At 42.0% G+C, this 20,634-nt stretch overlaps 1 protein-coding gene across 1 annotated transcript; it reads right to left on the reverse strand.

Annotated features, from left to right (window-relative positions):
- Positions 1 to 2,826: 2,826 nt before the first annotated feature.
- LOC138515464 (integumentary mucin C.1-like) lies at positions 2,827 to 20,350 on the reverse strand. Its single transcript, XM_069630291.1, has 5 exons — positions 20,315 to 20,350; positions 18,979 to 19,048; positions 14,958 to 15,005; positions 8,798 to 9,031; positions 2,827 to 2,962 (listed from the first exon to the last, which is right to left on the reverse strand). Exons 2-4 carry the CDS (start codon positions 19,030 to 19,032, stop codon positions 8,810 to 8,812), a joined length of 324 nt encoding a protein of 107 aa, XP_069486392.1. The 5' UTR covers positions 19,033 to 19,048; positions 20,315 to 20,350; the 3' UTR covers positions 2,827 to 2,962; positions 8,798 to 8,809.
- Between the last annotated feature and the right edge of the window lie 284 nt (positions 20,351 to 20,634).

Below are 20,634 nucleotides of genomic sequence, written 5' to 3' on the forward strand. Positions count from 1 at the left end.
CCAGTCTGTATGGAGACCTTTGGTCGTTGCCGCCTGTGCAGCCGCTCTCGCAAGTCTTTTCCTGGCTTTTTTCGAACATTTTTCTGGGACTGGCCGTGATCCAGCAGTCAGAAGTGGGGCACTCATTGTAGATGTCTTATTTTTAAGGGCTTTCTTTGCCAATCTACGTTGTTTCCGAGAAGGGGAGCCAGAGGGCTTCATACTGGCTCATGGTCGTCTACATGCTCCACTGGGACATCCTCAGCTACAATGCTCCCGATGGATTCAGAATGCTCAGCTACCACCTCTACCATGGATTCCTGATCTTCAACCCGCTCGGCTAAGTGCAAGGCGTTAGATAGATTAACTTCCGCTTCTTCACGAGGGAGATCCTTCAGATCTAAGGCCATGGTGAGGGTAATGGTGTTTGTCAAAATACGCCCTGACATTTGCAAAAGGATCTCAAGCGTACATTGAAGAGCAGCAACCGATGATTGGAGCTCAGCTATCTCAGTTGAGCTCGAATGTGGACAATTGTTCTTCTCAGCCTCTGTGTCGGCACATCCTCCATTAATGCCATTGCAAGGTTAGGAGAAGCAGACAAGCCTCCACTACTTCCCCCAGAATTATGCATACCTGGGGAGTGCTTGTGATGTTTTCCTCCGGGGGCATTATGCTGCTGGATGCCCTCTGGGGAGTATGGGACAACATTCCTCTCTGTATATTTAAACAAAGATCTAAGAGGGAATTGTTGTGAATGACGTCAAAGTTATTAGTATTTAATGAAATGCAGCCACTTAGACCAGGGGATGCAGTTTCCTCGATGATAGTTGAATTTATTTCAGGTGGGGGATTCACAGGGAAGAACTCAGTGATGGCACCTTGCGCTACTAGTTTAGAGTATTTGGCGTTCTTCTTGGGTTTATCACCCTTCTTGTTGGTCTCCTTGCACTCCTTTATAGGTTAAGGCTTGATCTTCCGCAAGTTATAAATCGAATGGGAAGCCCTTTTCCCCCGCTGCATATCTGCGGTGCAGCTCACTGTCCACCCAATGTTCACTTGTCAGAATAAGGTAGGACTACAGTGAAGGATGTAATAGTAGATGCTATAGTCATAGAAGAGGAATGATTATTCCAAAAGGCCACACAGAGAGGGGATGGTGTCCCACCGTCTACCTAGACTACCCGAATGATTCCTCTCACCAAACAGCCCTTCGCTTAATCACACAGTGCCCATGTTCCGATGCCCCGGATCAAAGGCAGAAGCCCACAGTCTCCGGGACGTACACCCTGATTCCGGTTCTCCTCTGAATCAGCCCAGGGAAAGTGATAAATGGGAAGACACCGAGCTATGCAGAAGCAGCGCCAGGGATAAGCAGTCACCTTAAAGGTTGCAGTGTAAGAGGCTACCTCCCGCTCGAAAACTAGATGTTAGAGGAGCCTACTCTACTCGGTGCTAATGATGCAATAAAACCTGGTATATCACATCTAAGGGATTTACAACCTTTTCCGCTCCCTGATAGCCCCTTCCTCCAGAGGTCAAAGCCACCAGGGGAGCCGGTTGCCAAGCGTTGTGCGTCAGGCTTACCCTTTAGCCTTCTGCCAGAGATTCTGCACGCTCCGCTCAGTTCCTCAAACACGAGCACATGAGGAAAAGATCCTCTCCAAGCGGACTCCACCGGCAGGCCAGCCGAGGCACAGCAGGCAAGGGAGGGCAAGGGGTGAAAAGCCACCGTTCACTGTTCACGACTCGGGTTCCCTCGCCTTAATACCGTCTCTCGTCCCTCGCGGATCAGAGGCAAGGACTTCTGTACGTGACACTGCGTGTCAAGCCGCACCTCACTTCACCATTCACCATCGTTCTCCAATGGCTCACACAGAGGCCGCTTCCGACACGGAATTGACTATTAATTATTCTTTAATGTGATATAGATTTAAAGAAAATTCAAACTTTACACATAATACAAATTACATACATTAACATTAATTCATGCAAAACAAATCATCAACAAATGCAATATGCAGGAAAGTGAAAGGATAAAAGCAAAAGCAACATTAATTACAAATGTTTACATAAGCTGATAGGAAAAGAATCATGTTAAAATATATATATATCATTATCTTTTCCCGATATTCTATTTTATACAATCTTAGCAACACAAAGTAATAGTGAAACATCTTGCACAAAAAAGCTACTTATATCCGAGTCATGTAAGAATAAAGTTGGGGATACAACTCTTCCCAGACAGTGTGGCATGTCTGTTCTTGACACCACCGTACTCAAATAATTCACATCAGAGAGCCCAAACTTATTTCAATCTGTTGCCAGACATTATACAATGCAATAAACAAGTGCATATTGCAGGTGTTAGTTCAATAAAGCCAAAATGATGTTTCACATATTGTTAGAGGATTGTGTACAAATTCGCCAAGATATAATAAGATTGTATCATTTAATGTCTGACATTCGGTTAAAAGATGTTTGGCAGTCTCCAAGCATTCTGGGGATATACATGCAACATCTCAGAACCTGTACACATTATTTGGACCTCATATAAGGACATTTCTTCTTTCATATAAATTGCCACACCCCCACCTTTCATATTTGGACGATTATTCAGAAAAAACTTACATTTTTCTTGGCCAGCCAGTTCCAATATAGGACCTTTTAATATGTATTTAATTGTTTTTTTTATAACAGGCCTAATACCATACCTGAGTTCGGTTTCTAAGCACAGATCTGCTATTCGGACCTCTGTTGTTCTGCATGGTCTTGCTTCCAAGACCAGCACATTGCCCCTGTGCTATATTCCTTTAGCAATGATACAACACAAGTAAACACAGCACAGTTGTTTAGAAGGTATTTATTCAAAAGAAAAGTAACCCTTATCACAATCAACTTATGCATTTCAGATGCTGCATTTCTGTTTTTGGAAGTAAAGTGGGTCGTTTCCTCATGCATGATACGTGCTGCACTCCTCTTTCTGTATATAAGAACAAACATAGTAAAAAAACAACAATGTTATTATTGGGATATAGGAACAATATGTTAATTTACAATCAAATATGACCTCTAAATTAATATAGCTGAAACCACAATGTTAATTAGGCATCACCAAGATATCACACTGCTTTTTCACTTTAAAAAATAATTCATCGAATAATCCTCTCATGCATTTCACATCCAACTCTGCCTGTTCCACACAGGTGCATTGAAATACTTTAATTTTCTGCACCTTTCAAAGTGCATCCCATTTGTGAACTTGAAATCAATGTTGGTAAGTAAAAAATGTGCTGTGTGTTAGTGGAGAATGGCATTAATGACATGGGGCAAGTAACTTGTATACCTGGCCAGTAGCTTGCAAATAGAGATTCTTTACCCTAGGTAGATGCACGTTGGTCAGGTGTTGTTATCCGTTCTGTGGTATGTTTGTGATTATGTGGGCTGATGCAGACAGCACCAGGTGCAAAAGCGGAATGGCGACTTTTGGAAACCCGTCAGTAGGGAATTGCAGGAAAAGGTCCGGAAAAGAGTTAAAGCATATATCACAGTGCAGCAATATTTGCTGAATATCTTTTTAAACCGGTGTTTGCATACTTTTATTCACTAGTGATATGGTTTTACCAGCAGAGATGGTGCTGGTTGAAGGTTAGAGACACAGCTTGTGATTATTTGGAAGGACAATCGTGCAAACCGCTAGTTTGGTTAACAATGCCTTAATTGATGTCTTGTAGGATGGGGAAGATTGAAGAATTACGTTTCGTTTTTTACAGGGATTTAATTTCAGAAATGGTTGTGGCATCCAACACTACTTCTGTAAAGCACGTTTATTTGTGGCTGTTAGGACTGGATTTCTTTATGGCCTGGTGGACAGATGTATACGAGACAAACCAAGTTAGTGAACAGGGACGACACTGGGAGCTGTAGATAAACCAATCAAGGTAGCATGGAGAGCGGTCAAGGCTAAATCTCAGGCGGGGGTGAGTCTGGTCAAGGGTACACAATGAGTCCACAAGGTAAATAATCAAATATTACAATTAGACAAGTAGTTATAAAAACACTATATTTATTATGGCCAATCAAACACTATAAAAATGGCTACAAGCAGGTAGAAATATCACACAAACTAATAGTAATATACATAACTACAATCCCAGAATCCAGTGTAGGGAAACCCCAATAATCCCACCCCATAATACTGAAAGGAAAGGTATGATTAGATCAGCAATGGCAGTCCACCACACCACACCCCTAACTTTAGAAATCCAACCATAGGTTGACTGTGGCATTGTGCCCTGAAAGCTCACAACGTTCCACGTAGTATTGTAAGGCTGGAACAAGTTAAGAGGAGGTTCTTGTGGATGAGAAAACCATTCCAAAAGTCAGGTAAGTGTCCATTCCAATGAAAGAAACCGTCCCCAGCTTTCAGTTTGGCTTTACCATTGCTTGCGAACAAGCAATGTTAAAGCCAAAAACTATTGTGAATGTTTTAAAAGTTAGGAAAACCTTTAAAGGGGGGAAATAGAGGTTCAGGTAAGTATAAACCGTAACATGGTTTCTCTTGGGACTTGGCAGGTCATCATAGGGTTGCATGCAGAGGTCAAATTTCCCACCATTTCTTCTGGGCCTTGGTGCCCAGGAATTTCAGGTTTGAGTGAATCCCTGGTCGGCCACAGATGCTGGCGCATCGTTTGCAGTTGAAGAATGCAGCTCGCTCAGGTGCAGGCCTCCTCTCACCCAGTAACTGGATGCAGGAAAACAGTTTATGGTGATTGTCACCATTGAAAGCGGCAGGAGAGAACACAGTTATCACGGTCGGATTCAGCCTCGTGTCTCAGTCCATTGGATCTAGGAATGCTGAAATTGGCAGAGACAACTTCTGTAAGACAAGCTGGCAGTCCCCAAAGGTCTGGCCCAAAATGCAGAATGGCGACGTCGGCAGCGCGGTAGCCGAAACCTCGAGATGGACAGCTACAGATTGGCTCAGGGGCACTTTCGAAGGCTCTGGTTCACAGGACACCAAGCAGACATCTGGAATAGATGTCTCCTCCACTCCAAGGGTCAAAGCTCCACCACAGGACTTCTAAAGATCTTGTATGAGACAGAGCTCTTTTGGGACATGAACAAAAGTTGGTCACCAGGCTTTCTTCGGACGAGTCCACGTTCTCATTACTCATCTTCAGCAATGCAGGATGCATGGCTCCTTTTCAGGATTTATTCCGTTATCTCTAGGGTATGGCTGTAGGACTACTCTTCGTATCCAATGTCAGGTGAGAACTCAGACTCAGACCTCCAATGGCAAGATTTGCGCCACACATGCACACCACCAGTGGTCCAATCAGGGACCACTGTGTGTCTCATGCAAGCATGCACACCAGACTCCCAGGTTCCAGTATGTGGAATGGGACAAGACAGTACGATCCCACTTCCTGGGAACACACAAACACGGCCCTGCACTAGCCGGAGAAAACCAAGGCTTTCCTGGGCAGTGCATGACCTGAAAAGAAATGTACTGACCTGCCAGATCAGAAAGAAGGCCACAGAACACGATTGCTAAAAAAACAAACAAAAACCTTGTGCCACGGCAATGTTGGGACACTAGCCACAATTATTAGCCAAACACGATAATGGCTAAAGAAATGTATTCCAAATATAGTCAACATGCAAATGCTGCTACAAGTTTGTCTTTTAGGTACATTCAAAGTAACCGAAAATCCCTTTCAGTGTAGCCTATGGTCATACAAAAATAACCCCATTCGACTGCATTGGAAGATGTGCAATGATAAAAGACTACTCAAAAGTAGTAAGAAAGTCAAAAGACTAAGGGAAACATAGTTTCCCAGTACTGACATACTTAATGGCTGGTCAGTTTCTCCATACCAATGAGCAAATCTGCAGTGGAGTGAAGCTGAAGGCTTCACTTCATTGTAGAAATTCAGGACATAGTTAAAAAGCAAAAGCAAAACATGTGGGGGTCCATTGAAATGGAGGGGAACTTGCTAAAACGAGACAGCCTTCCATACAGTCGGGTATATTTTGGATCAACACAACCTTGCAGTACTGCGAGCTGCTTCAGCATTTTGGTGTGCTGTGCAAAAGCGCCACCACAACCATCATTTACATGTTGGCCCACACAGTGATAGGATTCATTATCTGGGCTTTCTATATCATAGGATGGGGGAGGTGTCCCAGGGGCAAAAGGAACCTCTAAATGACTGATCCACTGAAATGCATGCAGGTCTTGAGAGTGCAAAGAAAGGTTTAAAGCCCTATTCAGAGTTTGGCGGCATTGCCTCTGCAAATGCCCCCCAAGTAAAATATATAAGGCTCTTCTTCTAGATATCCAGATTGCGCATGCTTGAAGGACAGGTGACCACGTTTCAACCTAGATACGGGTTATGACAGTGGAGGATGATTTGACACAGATTAAATGTCAAGTCTAGAAATTAAAGTAGTCATAGAACCTATAACTAGTGCGTCTCTATGATTTGGGAAGATTTTGCATGAGTGAAACGAAATCAATTTATAACATTTGGCTGTTGATCTAGGTGTGAAGTGTTTGTGAGCCATTAAATCAAAGTTTGACTCTTTGTTCTAATGCTGTGTATTCTGTTGGAGAAAATGTTATCAAATTCTAGCAATGTTCTCAGATTGGGCAGGATACCAAGATGTGAGATGGTTAGCAGACCCTTTCATGATTTAACAAATCTTTTCGATGTGGTTTTGACTCTGTCTGTGGAGCTGTGGAGCTTTATTGTGGATAAAACACTTTTTGTATTTTTTCATTTTAAGCTTCAATTTGGTTAATAGAGTTTGGATATCATTCTTTTTTGTCAGTGGTAGTTTTAAAGCACCAGAAGGTTGCCTTTACTCACTGTATTTATTAGGGTCCATTGGTGTATCTGGGGCAGTGGTAGATTATTTTATGACAGTGTTGACTGTGTTTTTGGTGCCCCGGCTGGATGCAGAAAAACAAGAAGGCAATGGCTGGAAAGGTATGAATTAATCATAACCACTGCAACTATATTGTCAACCCTCCAGATCAGATTTCCCCAGAGGTGTCACACGTAAGGGCCAGCCCAGAGCTCCACCACACGAGCCTGGTATTACGCCGGATCAATCAACCAGATCTGTGAGGAGAATTATAGCTCTCCCTAAGGGTGTGCGGCGCTTTGTGGCTCCTTTCTATTCTCGCTGACAGCTGCCTTGGAAGATTGCTGCAACAGTATCTACGGCTCGCAAAGTGAACTACATTACCCATGAAACCTACTCCTTCAGTGTAGTTCGGAATCAAAACATGGTGCCTCACTTTCATTCGGGCATGCCCCTTTTGGGAATATAAGCAGCAGAACCCTCTTGCTCGTGGCTTCTGATTACCGTTACTTTGGCATCTTTTTGAAGTCCTTGCTATTCCCTGACGATTGCCTTCCCATGTACCAGACCCTAGCTCCCGTTTACGGATTCCTTCTTGGTTTATTCCTTTAACCTGTCGTTCCCGTGTACCAGGACCTTTGCTTTGAAAACGGACTGATTTGGACCTCCATTGCTTCGCAACTGCCCGCCCGTCAACCCGACCTCATTGCCTGCTCCTGGATTGCCTGTCTACTGTTCTGCCTCGTCGCTGCCCACCTGTGTTCTGGACCCGCTTGCCTGTTAGGAGACTGCCCATTTATCAGCATTCCGCCTGCTGCCGGCCTTTTCTGCACTCCTCATGCAGTGGTAAGATACTGAGTCCATTGCTATGCACTGCATAACTTTGTACTTTTCCTCATTTCACTTCTGTTGCTTATCTTTGGACTGCTTCCCGGTAACAAGTGCACTCCGGACGCTCTGCAGCAGGTGCACCTTCCCATAACTAGTGCACTCCTCGTGCCGCCCGGGTATAGTACCCTTTACTAACCTTCCCAATTTTTTGTTTTACACTTTCGTTGTTTTGTTAATCAACTTTGGACACTCTTCATTACATCACTGGTAAGAATTAAGAATTCTATAGAACTGTGCATCCTAGATTCCTTCCTCTTTATCACCAAACCTTAAATCGCCTTTCTGTAATTATAGGGTGGCCTCCAGCATACTCTATGGGAGTCTGGATATATTGATTCAGGTATTCATTTAATGTGGGTTTTAGGGTGGTCCATATTGGTTCCGTGTTACTTACCTGCTGTCTTTATTCTTACAGCTGGGTCCGTGGCGGTGCGTTCTCCCCACTCTTTTAAGTGATCAGTCGCCTTGGCTGCTATATTATACAGCAAGGTGTCATATCATTGAAAAGGTCTATTATCCCTCATAGAGAGGAGGCTCGGTTGGAGGCTCCATACCGAGTTCTTCAATCAACTTCTTCTCGTCTTAGAGGTCCTGGCTCCCTGGCTTACGTACTCCCCCCGACTGGTGAGTAACAAGAGGAAAGACAATATGGAACTCAGGCTCGATCCCATGCATGTACTGGCTTGGCAGGCTGATGAACGATGGCCTGGAAGCTTGCCCAATGCTATGGAAACGATTGCCATACTGTCACTACTGTTGTTCAGCTGGTTCACTGCAAATGCTGGGTGGTGCTTCAAATTTGTAAGCCTGTATCTGGTGTAATGCAAACAATGTAGCCAGCCACAACACAGTACTGTGACAACATTATTTTAGAATGGTAACATTATTAGATGTGCCAAAGATATACATGCAGAACATGCAGCCATCTTTCCCCTAAACCCCAATAAAACGTAATATGTGCATCTTTCCTTGTTTCTTGTGCTATTGTCATGAATATTGGGCAGAGATTAAAACAATAAATGGAAATGTGAGTTTGAATTTTTATAATGCGTACCTGATTTCTTGATTATCCTTGAGTCTTGGTGGTACTGGGGGTAGTTGTAGTTGGGGTAGTAGTGGCTGGAGTAGTTGTTGTAGGGGTACTTGTGGTTGGTTTAGTTGTAGTTGTAGTAGTTGTAGTTGGAGTAGTTGTGGTTGGAGTAGTTGTGGTTGGAGTAGTTGTGGTCGGCGTAGTTGTGCGAATAGGATGATGATGATGCTTTTTCTTACCCCATCCTTTTTCATGAGACTGGCAAATAGATTAATGCTCATTTAGAAATGATATGAAACATTCAAGAACAGGTGATGGCTCACACATGACATAGCGTAAACAATTATTAGAATATGATTAGCAGTATTTCACCAGATTGTGTCCTAAACCTGCCTGCTTATATCCCAACCTCTTTCTGAATGTAGATGATGCAGCCAAAAAGCAAAGAAAAAGGCTTTCTCTGCATTTCCCAGCATCAAACCGATTGTGAGACATAGGAGTGGAGTTCCCACGCAGTGCGGGAACATTGCATGGAAACTATCCACCAGAGTTCCTGCTATGTGAGAGAACAGCTCCTGCCACTAAACCACCATCATCATTCTGATCCACGGGTACCAACTCTTGGGAGATTGTTCTGCTTTTACTGCATGAAGAGAGGGGCGAACGTATTCTGTTGAAATCTACATTGCAATGACAGCCATCAAGTTTACTGCTGATTGTAATATGCTTTGGGTTGATTCTGACTGTAACCATGGCACCTCCATCTCTATCTTCCACAAAACTCTATTAAAATATATATATATTCATATCAGAGCCGATTAAGCAGCGCTTTAAGTGTGGCAGGACATTTAGGGGGGCCATAAAACCCTATTTGGTAGTGTGTCCTAAGAAGTGGCTGGTATGTGTCATGCGGGCTCACTATATAAGGAACCTTGGAAAGACAAGGGGGTATTCAATTTAAGGGGTGTTTTAACCTAGAATGAAAAATAGAAACATTTTATTTAAAAGGTGTGTTAAATATAATTGATGTGCACTGAAAACATCCACTGAAATAAGGATGTTCAGATATAAAATCGAAATCAAAATGTATCAATGCACTTTCTAATTACTCTGCTCCTTTGAATGAAATCCGTGATGTGATTAAATCATTCTATTGACAGGATTTCATTGTGAGGCAAAAGATCAAGCAGAATATTCTCTATGATATAATTTCTCTTCCCTTCCCTATTATAAAACGAATAATCTAATTCTACATCTGCGTAACTGATGATGTGAGTCTCTATTTGTAAGATTATTTACTCATAGTCTAAAGTGACAAAATTGAATGTCAAGTGGCATCTGGCTACTTTTAAAACACCAATAAATGCATATATTTTTTATTTACAAATATTCTTTGAACTAAAACATTTACACCATTCCTAAGATTCAGAGGCTACCTCTGATAGATTTTGCACTGCACAGTAAAATCTAAATCCATTTGGTCAGTGCTGGATGTATCAGGACTTGGCAGATCTCAAGCTGCATAGTGGTGCAAAAGCAAGTTTATTATAGGAATAATACCCGGTCCAGTAATGGCCTGTGGCCCAAGCTATAGGCCCAAGTGCAGCAAGGGGAATAACAATGGGTTCCGCCGCTGTACCATCCAATCCGGTGGGCCCGATCAGATATTATTGCTATTAGCACCCCACCTTTGAATCCAGAATCCTGGGGTGATGACAGAATTATACTTTATTTGAATGAACGGGTTGCTTCATGGTGTCCCGTTCATTCAAACAAAACACTTAACCAACATGGTCACCATGGAGTTGAAAGGCTGGGCTCTATATGGAGGCCCTCTTCCTTTTCCATGGCATTCCAGGAGGCTGGAGTGGCAACGGTACAAACACTGTCACCGAAAGAAATCAGGTAAGAAGGGTAAGGATGCCGGGAGGAAAGGAAACAAAGACAGGCGGGGAGGGATGGGAGAGTGGGGGGAAGATAGAGGGGCAGGAAAGGAGTCATCAAGCTGCATGGAATGCATGCCAGGATTGGGGGATTCAGACTGTGATCCAAGCAAACTGATTGGTTGGCTCTCATGCCCCGGGTGCTAATAAACCTTAGTCTTCACAGTGGGCAGGATTCACAGCAATAGGTGCCCAGAAAGTCTGAATTAATGGTCCTAGGCGAAACAAGGTTCATTAGAAGGGCTTCAGCACCTAATAGGCATGATTTCCACCTCCCTAGGATGCCAAAGCTATTGGCAACCACCGGTGGACGTCTGCTTGCTAGCCTAAACTTGAACTTACAACTTAAGCACGTTGTAATGACTGATGTGGTACTTGTATTTCAACGTTGTTAGTGGGTTTCGTCTGAGGTTGCAATCATGTTTAGGTCATGTAACCAAGGCTAATATAGCTTTCCTTTTTTTTTTCATCTGACGGGAGATCAGCTTTGGGTCGAGCCCATCTCCTGCTGGAGAAAAAATAATTTAAACATAAATGGCCGCAGCCATTAATATGGAAAAGAGACTAGCTCCCTTTTTGGATGACACTGGCCTTGGAAAACATGTTCCAAAATGGCCAACGTCATCCGAAAAGGGACATAGTCTCTTTTCTATTTCATGGTGGTGTTATTTTTTTCATTTTTTTCCTCCTGTTACGTTCGTTGAAGGAACAATCGCACCCGGTAAATTCCCATTGCGATTGGACAATCTTTCTTTCTTGGGTGCCAATGTCAGTTCTTTGGGTGCAGCAAACTGTAATATGTCAGATAGCTGCTAATGATTTTAGTAATTTACGTGGTCATTAACATGTGTTTACATCCATGGATTTTTATCTTATTTATTGACTAAATGAGCTTTTCATTTAAATTTTTATTTTTCTGCGCATTGAGTTTTATAAGCTAACATGTTCAATATTAAAAATGTTGTGTATCAGCAGTTATTATTTTGATCAGATTTGTTTTTGATATCATGTTAGCCCATGGACAAAACTGTATTTGTGCTTGATTGTACTGTTTTTGTAAATGCATTGTTTTAAAATTGTTGTTTTTTATATTTATTTTATGGCCCGAGGGCGGAAATATAGTTACTACTGACTGACTGACTGACTGCTAGACCACATAAAAAATAAAAAATAAATAAAAAAACTGTAGGGGGACTTGTTTACGTTGCCTCTTGCCATAGAGACCCTGCACAGAGGAAAGCATGGAGGCAAGGGCAGGTGCGAGTGCACTGCGGGAGACGGGAGAGAGAAGTGCTGACAGCCAGATGCGTCATGCGGCCATATTGCAAAAGGTTCCATGTGTCATAATACATAGAACCTAAATGTAAAGAGGACTCAGTGTGTTTTATAATTGTCACTGGATATGTCTTTGTGTGTTATAAGAGCGTAACCGCACAGGGTTATAGAAGTACATGAAAGGCTACGCAGAAGCAACAGATGCCTGCATTCTGAATAGCATAACATTCAGGTATTCCCTATAGTGCAGAATATACTAACACAACTGTTTATGTCAGTACATAAAAGACACATTTTCAGAGTTGACTCCCAGTTGTGTATGCAGTCTATAATTTTAGAGAGCAACGTATCTAAGCTGATGGTCCGAGAAGACATATGTTAACTCCTATATGCTGATCCCCAATATGCAAATTTCAAGTATACTCTGTTATCCAAAGCATCTTGGGAATTAGAAGCCTCAGAAGAAGCCTCAGAAGAAGTTATTCACGACATCATTAAGAAACTAAGCTCCTCGAGAGTCGAGGGTCCTGATGGTTTATCAAACCATATGTTCAGGACACATCCATCCAGATGGGCCCATATTTTGTCCATGATTTTTCGAGACATTTTGATCACTCGTGTCATTCCACCCTCTTGGAAGACATCAATAATAATTCCTGTATTCAAAAAGGGTGACCAAACTGTCCCGGCAAATTATCGACCGATTGCGTTGTTAGACGCCCATAGCAAAATCTTCACAAAACTGGTCCTTCGCAAATTTTAATACCTGGACAGGAATTAATCAACATCGTGACACAAATAAAACAGGATTCATGACTGGCATGGGCACCAACATTAATCTGTTGACATGAAAAGCTATAAAAGCCCAATGCCATGAAATTAAGCAACAAGTTTTTTTTTGCTTTCATTGATCTAAATGCCGCTTTTGATTCTGTAAATCGTTACCTCTTATTACAAAAGCTTGTAAGAGATAACTGCCCAACAACATTAATCGACATTATCTATTTACTACATCATGCCACTTCTGTCCAAATACGCATCACTTTAGATGGCACTCTAACGGAAAAAATTCCCACACATCGTGGTCTTAAGCAAGGATGCTCGTTAGCATCTGCGGTGTTTAACTATTATATCCACGATGTGAAAATTCCGTTATGTCATCTCAGATTCTCCAAAATTGAATGGTCAACAAGTACAATCCTTGATGTATGCTGACGACCTCGTTCTAATTTCTAGAACTCAGGTCGGGCTACAACGGTTATTGAGTGCATTTCAAGAATCTGTCAAACTTAATGAATTATCCATAAATCTGACTAAATCTCAAATTGTCCAGTATTCTCCCAAACGTGCGAGGCCACTGACATACATGTGGACCATTGGTGCAACTCCTATCAGTGTGGTACCAAATTATTGTTATTTAGGACAGCAAGGAGCACACGGCACAAATATGGGAAGTTTTCTATTTTACCAGCCTGGCACTTCTGGACTAAAAGAAATAGTCCCTATTCATTTATATGGCCTTGAATCTTTCCCTGTGGCCGCCAAGTTTAAATTCACACAATGGGAAGCAACTTATTGGCGTAGAATTATCCATCTTCCCCAATGTATTCCGATATCGTGGATCAGATACGAACTTGGCCTACTATCCCTCAAAACCCAATATAGTTGCCGTATGTGTGCTCTATTTAGGAAGTGTCTGATGGCACTAAATGATAATACACTGCTTGAAACTCTCTCGCAGTATCTTTTCTCAAAGAAACAATCCAAGTTTATCTTGAATTGGCTTGAAAACGTATATGTAACATTAGCAAAAGCGGAAATCTCCATCAATTTGTTAGTGCATAATCCAGATAAAGCGAAATCCAAAATCTATCAAACTGATTGGATCAAAACCTGTGAATTGTGTTGAATATATCGTGATGGCAATGATGCACGATTTCCCCCAAAAAAACTAAATATTCTGCCCAAGTATCTCATTTGCGCTCCGTCGCCACAATTCCGGAGTGGAATACTCTGCTTTCGATTTAATTTGTGGCCAACACGCGATATCAAAGCAAGAAGAGGAGCAGTTAAACCTGACCAAAATGTATGCCGTTTCTGTAAAGATAAAACCAAGGGTGAGACTCTTGCATACCTGTTGACAGAGTGTAGAATGTTATTACCCCAGAGACTAACAGCGTTCACCAGACATTGCCAATATTTGGGAAACATTTCGCAATGTGAATGCTGGGCAGCCTTACTAGGTTGTAATAATCTAGCAGTTCAAATTGCAGCTGTAAACGTTTTAACTAGTCTTAACTTGGAGGGGGATAACCTTGATTAATCTCCTTGCGTATGTTTAAACTATCAAATCTAAATGTGCACATAGACAATCTAGAGTTTCCATCGATTTGATATACTTGGCATGTATTGTAATTTGCACTTATCATAAATCATATTCCATCCCCATCAATCAATCATATCAAATGATAATGAGTTCCTCTTGTTTTTGTTTTGGTTTTTTTTTAATGCCTTTAGAAATGCTTGTTTTTTTTATCTCTCTTGTTTATGTTGTAGCTGCTTGTAGTTTGTCGTAAACAATTGTTTGTCATTTATGCTTTAATGTTTAGTGTTGTTCAATGATTTGTTTCCAAATGTTTGATTCTTCTGTTATATGCTTTGTAATTATTTCATTTTGAAAGGTTGATTAAATTCAACCATATCAAAAAAAAACAAAAACAAAATATGTTAACTTTGGGATACTAATATGAGTTATTCATGATGATAAAGTTACTGTGCACATCCAAGGTCCCACTTGATGTCCCCTTATTGTGACCGGTCAAGCTAGAAGGCAGGAACCCGAGATTATGGCCCCAGACAGCAAAACACAGTTTTAAGAAGCACATATTTTTATAACAATTGTACGATAATTAACCATGTCCACTGTAGGATGTGAAAAGTGACCTTCCAGAATGTTCTATACTTACATCACTGTTACTGGCACTTCTCTCATCCCTTTCATGGTCCCCAAAGGCCTGAACAAAGGGAGATAAGAAAGCATTTAGAAAGAAACATTTCTGCATCAAGATGCTGTGGCTGCCTGACTGGGCTGCTAGATCATGGAGCTCATGTTACTCTGATCAGCTGACACTGGTCTACATCTAGGCCAGCGGTTCCAATCTACCTCCAAAGGAAGCAATTGCCACCCCTCCCTGCTCAACTCTCCCTTTCTGGTCTCTGCTGGTACTCGCTATATATATCTGCACATCAACCCAACCCTCCCCAGACTGGAAAAGAACCACTGGAGGATCAGAAAACACCACAGCTAGAGGGGCAAGAAGCTGTCTCTCCTGAGAGGCTTCATAAAAGGTAGCATTCATTCAGTTGCTCAGAGCCTTCCTGGATTACTTAGAAATGGTTTTCCATTAAATGCTTTGAACACCAAGAGGTTATTTGTACCCTTTCAATTTAATTATGGCCCAATACTTTAGCCCGGCCTTATACTGGGCCACGCTTTCCCGAGACTCGTAGCACAATCGAAATGTTGCTCTGGGAATGAGATATGAACTACTGAGTGTGCACCCCCTAAAATGGATTCCCTTCCACTTGTGTTCCCCGCTGTTCATATTGTAGAGACGGAAACGCATGTGCTACTCAGTCTGACCCACTCCAAATTACACAACCCAGTGAAAACCGTTCGCCCACTCCACTCGTACTCTTGTGGCTCAGTAAGAAGCACAGGATCCACTCATGCCTCTTTGGGGCTTGTCAATGAGGTCTGACTCCAATCAACAGCAGGGTCTGACTGGGGCATACAATGGTATCTGGCACCAATGAAACAGTGGCCCACAGTTGCAAATGGCAATTCATTCCTTTTCTGACAGACTGTTTGAGTAGTACCCAAGGGGGAGTTTTAAAAAAAATCAAATCTGATGCAAATTCGTCAATTTAAAGATTATTTATTCGGCAACAATGGCCAAAACAACTAGCACATATTGAAGTCATTCATCAAACTGGCCCACATTGGCCAAAAAAGTGGCCTCCTTTGACCCAAAAAACTGGCCCACAAAAGCATTTTGCGTTTTTGGTTGCCGCTTCTGCCCTATTGTCCTATTGGTCAGCCTCAGCCTGGTCAACAGGCACTGTGAGAATAGCATTTCAAATTTTAAAATAAAATGACTGAGCTGAGATTTTAATGTCACCTTTTAAGCTGATAGGTATATAGTCTGTGAACTGGACTCTCTCCCTCTCGTGCACTACGCTATACCCGTGCTCATCTAGGCAGAGATCCCTCTGAACAGGCTTCAGAAGGAGCAGTCCAGCAGACAGTGCTTGGCCTCATCCTCGCTCCACAGATCACCAAGCAAAGAGACCACAGGAGTAGTTCTGCCTCTTGGGCATGGCCATTCAGCAGCTTGAGCTCAAGGGGTCATGTGCTTCCATGACGATGGCATGCCCATCTGCTAGCGCTAGGCTGCTGCTTTTGGAGTGGGGTACCCCTGATTTGTATTTTGATGCATGTCCCTTGCACCATCAAAGATGAAACACGGGAAAAGCAGTATGGGTGAGTTAGCAGTAGATTTCAAACCTCTCTAGGACAAATATTGACATTTCAAACCTGATGACTCACAGGGATGGTCTGTCACCCTATAAAATATTTTCGGGTTCCGTTTTTTGGACATTGCGGTCTGGATAGCTTGTGAGTTAAGTGTTCATCTCTGACGTGGGGAAACTCACATATTGTAATTTCGAATCCCTGGCAGTCCCTCATCCTTCCGAGATTGATGAGTTTGGTACCATTACGTGGGTACTAATAGCTATTATCCCAGGGTTTATGAGTAGGAGGAATCCAGCTCAAACATTGCCTAAAACCTATTGTTATTATTAGTGGCTTCACTCAACTCCTCCAGAAATTAGGGAGAATCTAGAAAATACACGTGACCACCCTGAAGTCTAAGGGAGGCAATGTGTCTTCAAGGAGTCAATGATGGTCACTGGGGTTCCACCTCCTGCAGTGGAACCTTAGATGAACAGACACATCTGCACCTTCTTCTGCTACAACCAGTCATCAGAAGCACTCACCCTTATAATTGCATAGTCATACATAAGACACTCAGAGCTGTCTGCTATTGGTGTACATTTAATTTCCTAAGGAGAGCATGATGTACAGAAGAGCAATGCTCAACACCCTTTCCTGGGTCAGCCTAAACTAAATTATATATCTACATTATTGACCAGAGAGCCAATGAATACAGCTACTGCTTGCCCATTTCTGTTTTTGGGCAAAGACAAACGGCATAAGGTGGGGCAAAGAACACTTAATTAGCAGTATGGCCCTGCTCTGACATCAACAAGGCTCTGATCTCATGAATGCGTGAGTGCTGTTGCCTCTACATCCCCCATCAGCCTCTCCTTCCAGCAGGAAATGCGGCATCTTAAGCAAGAGATGGAATGAGAGGAAATGTGAGTGAACAAGGGGATAAAGAGAGGTAGGGAGGATCACGAGCGACAGACTGAAAGCACGTATTTGAAGTTAGTGATATGCTGCTCTTTGCCTGAGTTGTGATTGCAGTCCAAAAGCAATAGGTAGTGACCAAACTGCAAACACTGTGATTGGCTGGTATACAAGTAACATTCATACTAATGCACTGAAGATAAAATCAACATGCAATGTTCAGATTGTAGTGGCCAAACGGCTGCCTTGGAATCAGGATAATTACTGGTCAAAACTGCCTGAGGCACAGCTGCCAACACGATTTCTAAATTTTAATGATCATGCCACTTTTTTTGCCATTTGTAATGTCATTTATTTTCTTGAATTTTGTTTTACTTCACAGCTATTGCCATATTCTAGGTCTACAAGTGAAGTTGTTTACAAGCTCCATAAGATTAAAAGATTGAATTTAGAGAACAATATTGCTAATTCAGTTTCTAAGCATGGAGAGTAACTAAAGAGGAAGGATTTCACTTTCTGCCGAACAGCCACCAAACCCAAAAGCTCAGCCTTCCAAAGTCATGTGAGGAAGGCAGATCCCGGCTCTAGTGGTGCATGCATTCCCAGCTTTAATAACTCTTGGTGAGGAGACACCATCATTTGACAATTGACTTTTCCTTTACATGCACTTGCCTGTAACCCAATTGGCAGATTCACAAAGGTTTTCACTGGAGCAAATCAGTAGAATCCCACAGCACCTCAACGTATCTGCTGCTACCTTATTCATAAAGCCTATGACATGAGCTGCTCATGTGCAAATTTGATTCACAACATCTTTTTCAAGGGCATCTCAGAAATACTCCATGCACCTTTGGATTTGCTCCAAGAGTTTGGCTTAGTGAACCAGGTATGATACAGCAGGAGCAAATCTAACATGCTCAGGGTACCCCTGGATGTTATCTTTGTGAATTGTGCCCAAAATATCTATCTTCTAGCTTGGTCAATCGGCTTCTAATATTGTCAATTTCTGCTGGGCTTTAAGTCTTAATTGAAATGAGAGCAGCACATGAGTAGTATGCAACGTGGAAGAACATGTTATAAGATTCATCAAATGACCTGGGGCGAAATGTACTGTGGATTAAGGGACACATATTAGAGAGAGCAAGAGAGAGCAATCCTCCACATGAAGCAACTGAGGGTGATGCCAACAATAATGAACAATACAAGGAGTACATTACTGGTAGAAATAGTGTCTGTGAGTTCACTCATTTCAAGACTTCAAGGTTAGACTGATAATAGCCCCCTGATAGGAAATCTTACATTTCCAAGTCTAGTTCGCAAAGCCTGCAATCACACCAGGTTCTTCGGATAGCCTCCCACTATGTACAATAATGTAAAATTACAGTCCCTGTACTCAGGTGATTTTGTGTGCCTATAGTGAAATCATTAAGCGAATTTGGCTCTTAAGGGCAGGGCATGGAAACCGCTGAATTATTTGCAGACTGGCCAATATCATTGAGGAAAACCCACTGAACATTCCGTTCCGGGGTGACCTTACATGAATCCTGGCTTACCTCTATGGAGACAGCTAGCACCAGAAGGCATGAAATCACAAGCAAAGTCCTCATTTTGAATGAACTTTCTCTAAAAATGAAGAAATATTAAAATTATTAGAACTTCCTTTTTCTGTGGAAGATTAATACTCACTGATTCAGTATTCTTTGAGGTTAAAGGTCACATAGTAATAATACATTTGTCATCTACGTCTGTTTCCTGGATCAGGAACTGTAAGAATTCATAAGAAAGTGAAGTGTTAAATGAATCATTGTAATGCAAATAACTGTTTCACTGCATTGTTGGTGTGCTATTGTATGCATTTTCAACAAATCTACAACTGGATGTTAACAAATTAAAAATCGTGTACCCAGAATTCTGAAATAAAAAAGATAAGGATTGAAACAGACAATTACAACAAAAATAGTTCCTGCAATATTTAAAAAGTAATGATTTACAACTATTTTTTGAATTGTGAGTTTTGCAGAAATGCAGAATCCTCAATTGGAAAGGAGATTGAAAATGTAGGCAATGTGATAGTGTTGGTCTTTAGGAATGTGCCGGTCCTTAGGATATCACACAGAGCTATACATGTGACGTGTGGATGGGAGGAGATGAATGTGCTGGTTCTAGGCTAGTTTCAAGTGTGCTTTTTGTGTTGATCCTGCCATGGTGACACGTCTTTCAGGATTGTGTGCTTGCCACCACTCGACAAATGGCAGACATTTTGTGACCTGCTCTTCCTTCCACTTTGATGATTTGCTCTGAACTTGGAGCATCAGCCGAACCCTGATCAGTGGTCCTGATATCAAGCCCCCCACATCCTCCATATCTCTCCTCCGACCATTAGGACACGCCTGTGCCCCCCAACAATGATCACTACTTGCACTGCCGCTGCCAATGGTGGAGCTTTTCGGTTGATGGCCTCCCCTCATGGCGCATCTATCCTTATCTAATCACCTTTCCTTTAAAGTAGAGCTTACTGGAAAATATTGAATTTGCCCTTTTTCCGAATTATTTTTTACGAAATAGCTCTGTTTGTATAGCACCTGAGGGATGATCACAGGCATCTTTTATTTGCATGTAGCTGCCTCTTAGCCCTCTACAGCCTCTCCAACCACAAACACACTTCCTACTCCTCTACTACATTTTTTACTGATTTCATGTTTGCACAATTTATTTTTACTTTATTTTTACATACTATGTTAGATATGTTGCACCCTTAAATGAAACCTACTTTCTTTTCACCTCTTTAATATATAAAGATCACAAAATATATCGCTACTTTGTTGATAAAGGTGTAAATTCTTCTCCCATGTCTACCAAACTATCCCGGAGTAAGAAGCAATAACTTACCAGAGTCGGGTTCTAACAAATGCTGCTACCCAGGAGTGAAATGATGTTTGACATGAAGGGAGATTCACATTTATAGTTTTCTCGCAAGTGCTGGGCTTCATCAGGATTAGGGATCTTTGCGAAACATGTGCAAGTGTGGGTGGAAATGATCCATCCTAGATGACTGCTGCTCTTGTGTCCATGCCTACTCTATTTGTTTGACTTGTTTTACACCGTAGCTCATAAGGTGGGAGTTTTTAATTTGAGCATTGCTGTTTCAGACAGTGGTTAGTCTAATCTCCAATTCCTTCTAAATTCAAAGAAATCACACCCTTGAGACT

This window comes from Ambystoma mexicanum, chromosome 6q, assembly GCF_040938575.1.
Source record: "Ambystoma mexicanum isolate Mex_15411 chromosome 6q, UKY_AmexF1_1, whole genome shotgun sequence".
Taxonomy (NCBI): Eukaryota; Metazoa; Chordata; class Amphibia; order Caudata; family Ambystomatidae; genus Ambystoma; species Ambystoma mexicanum.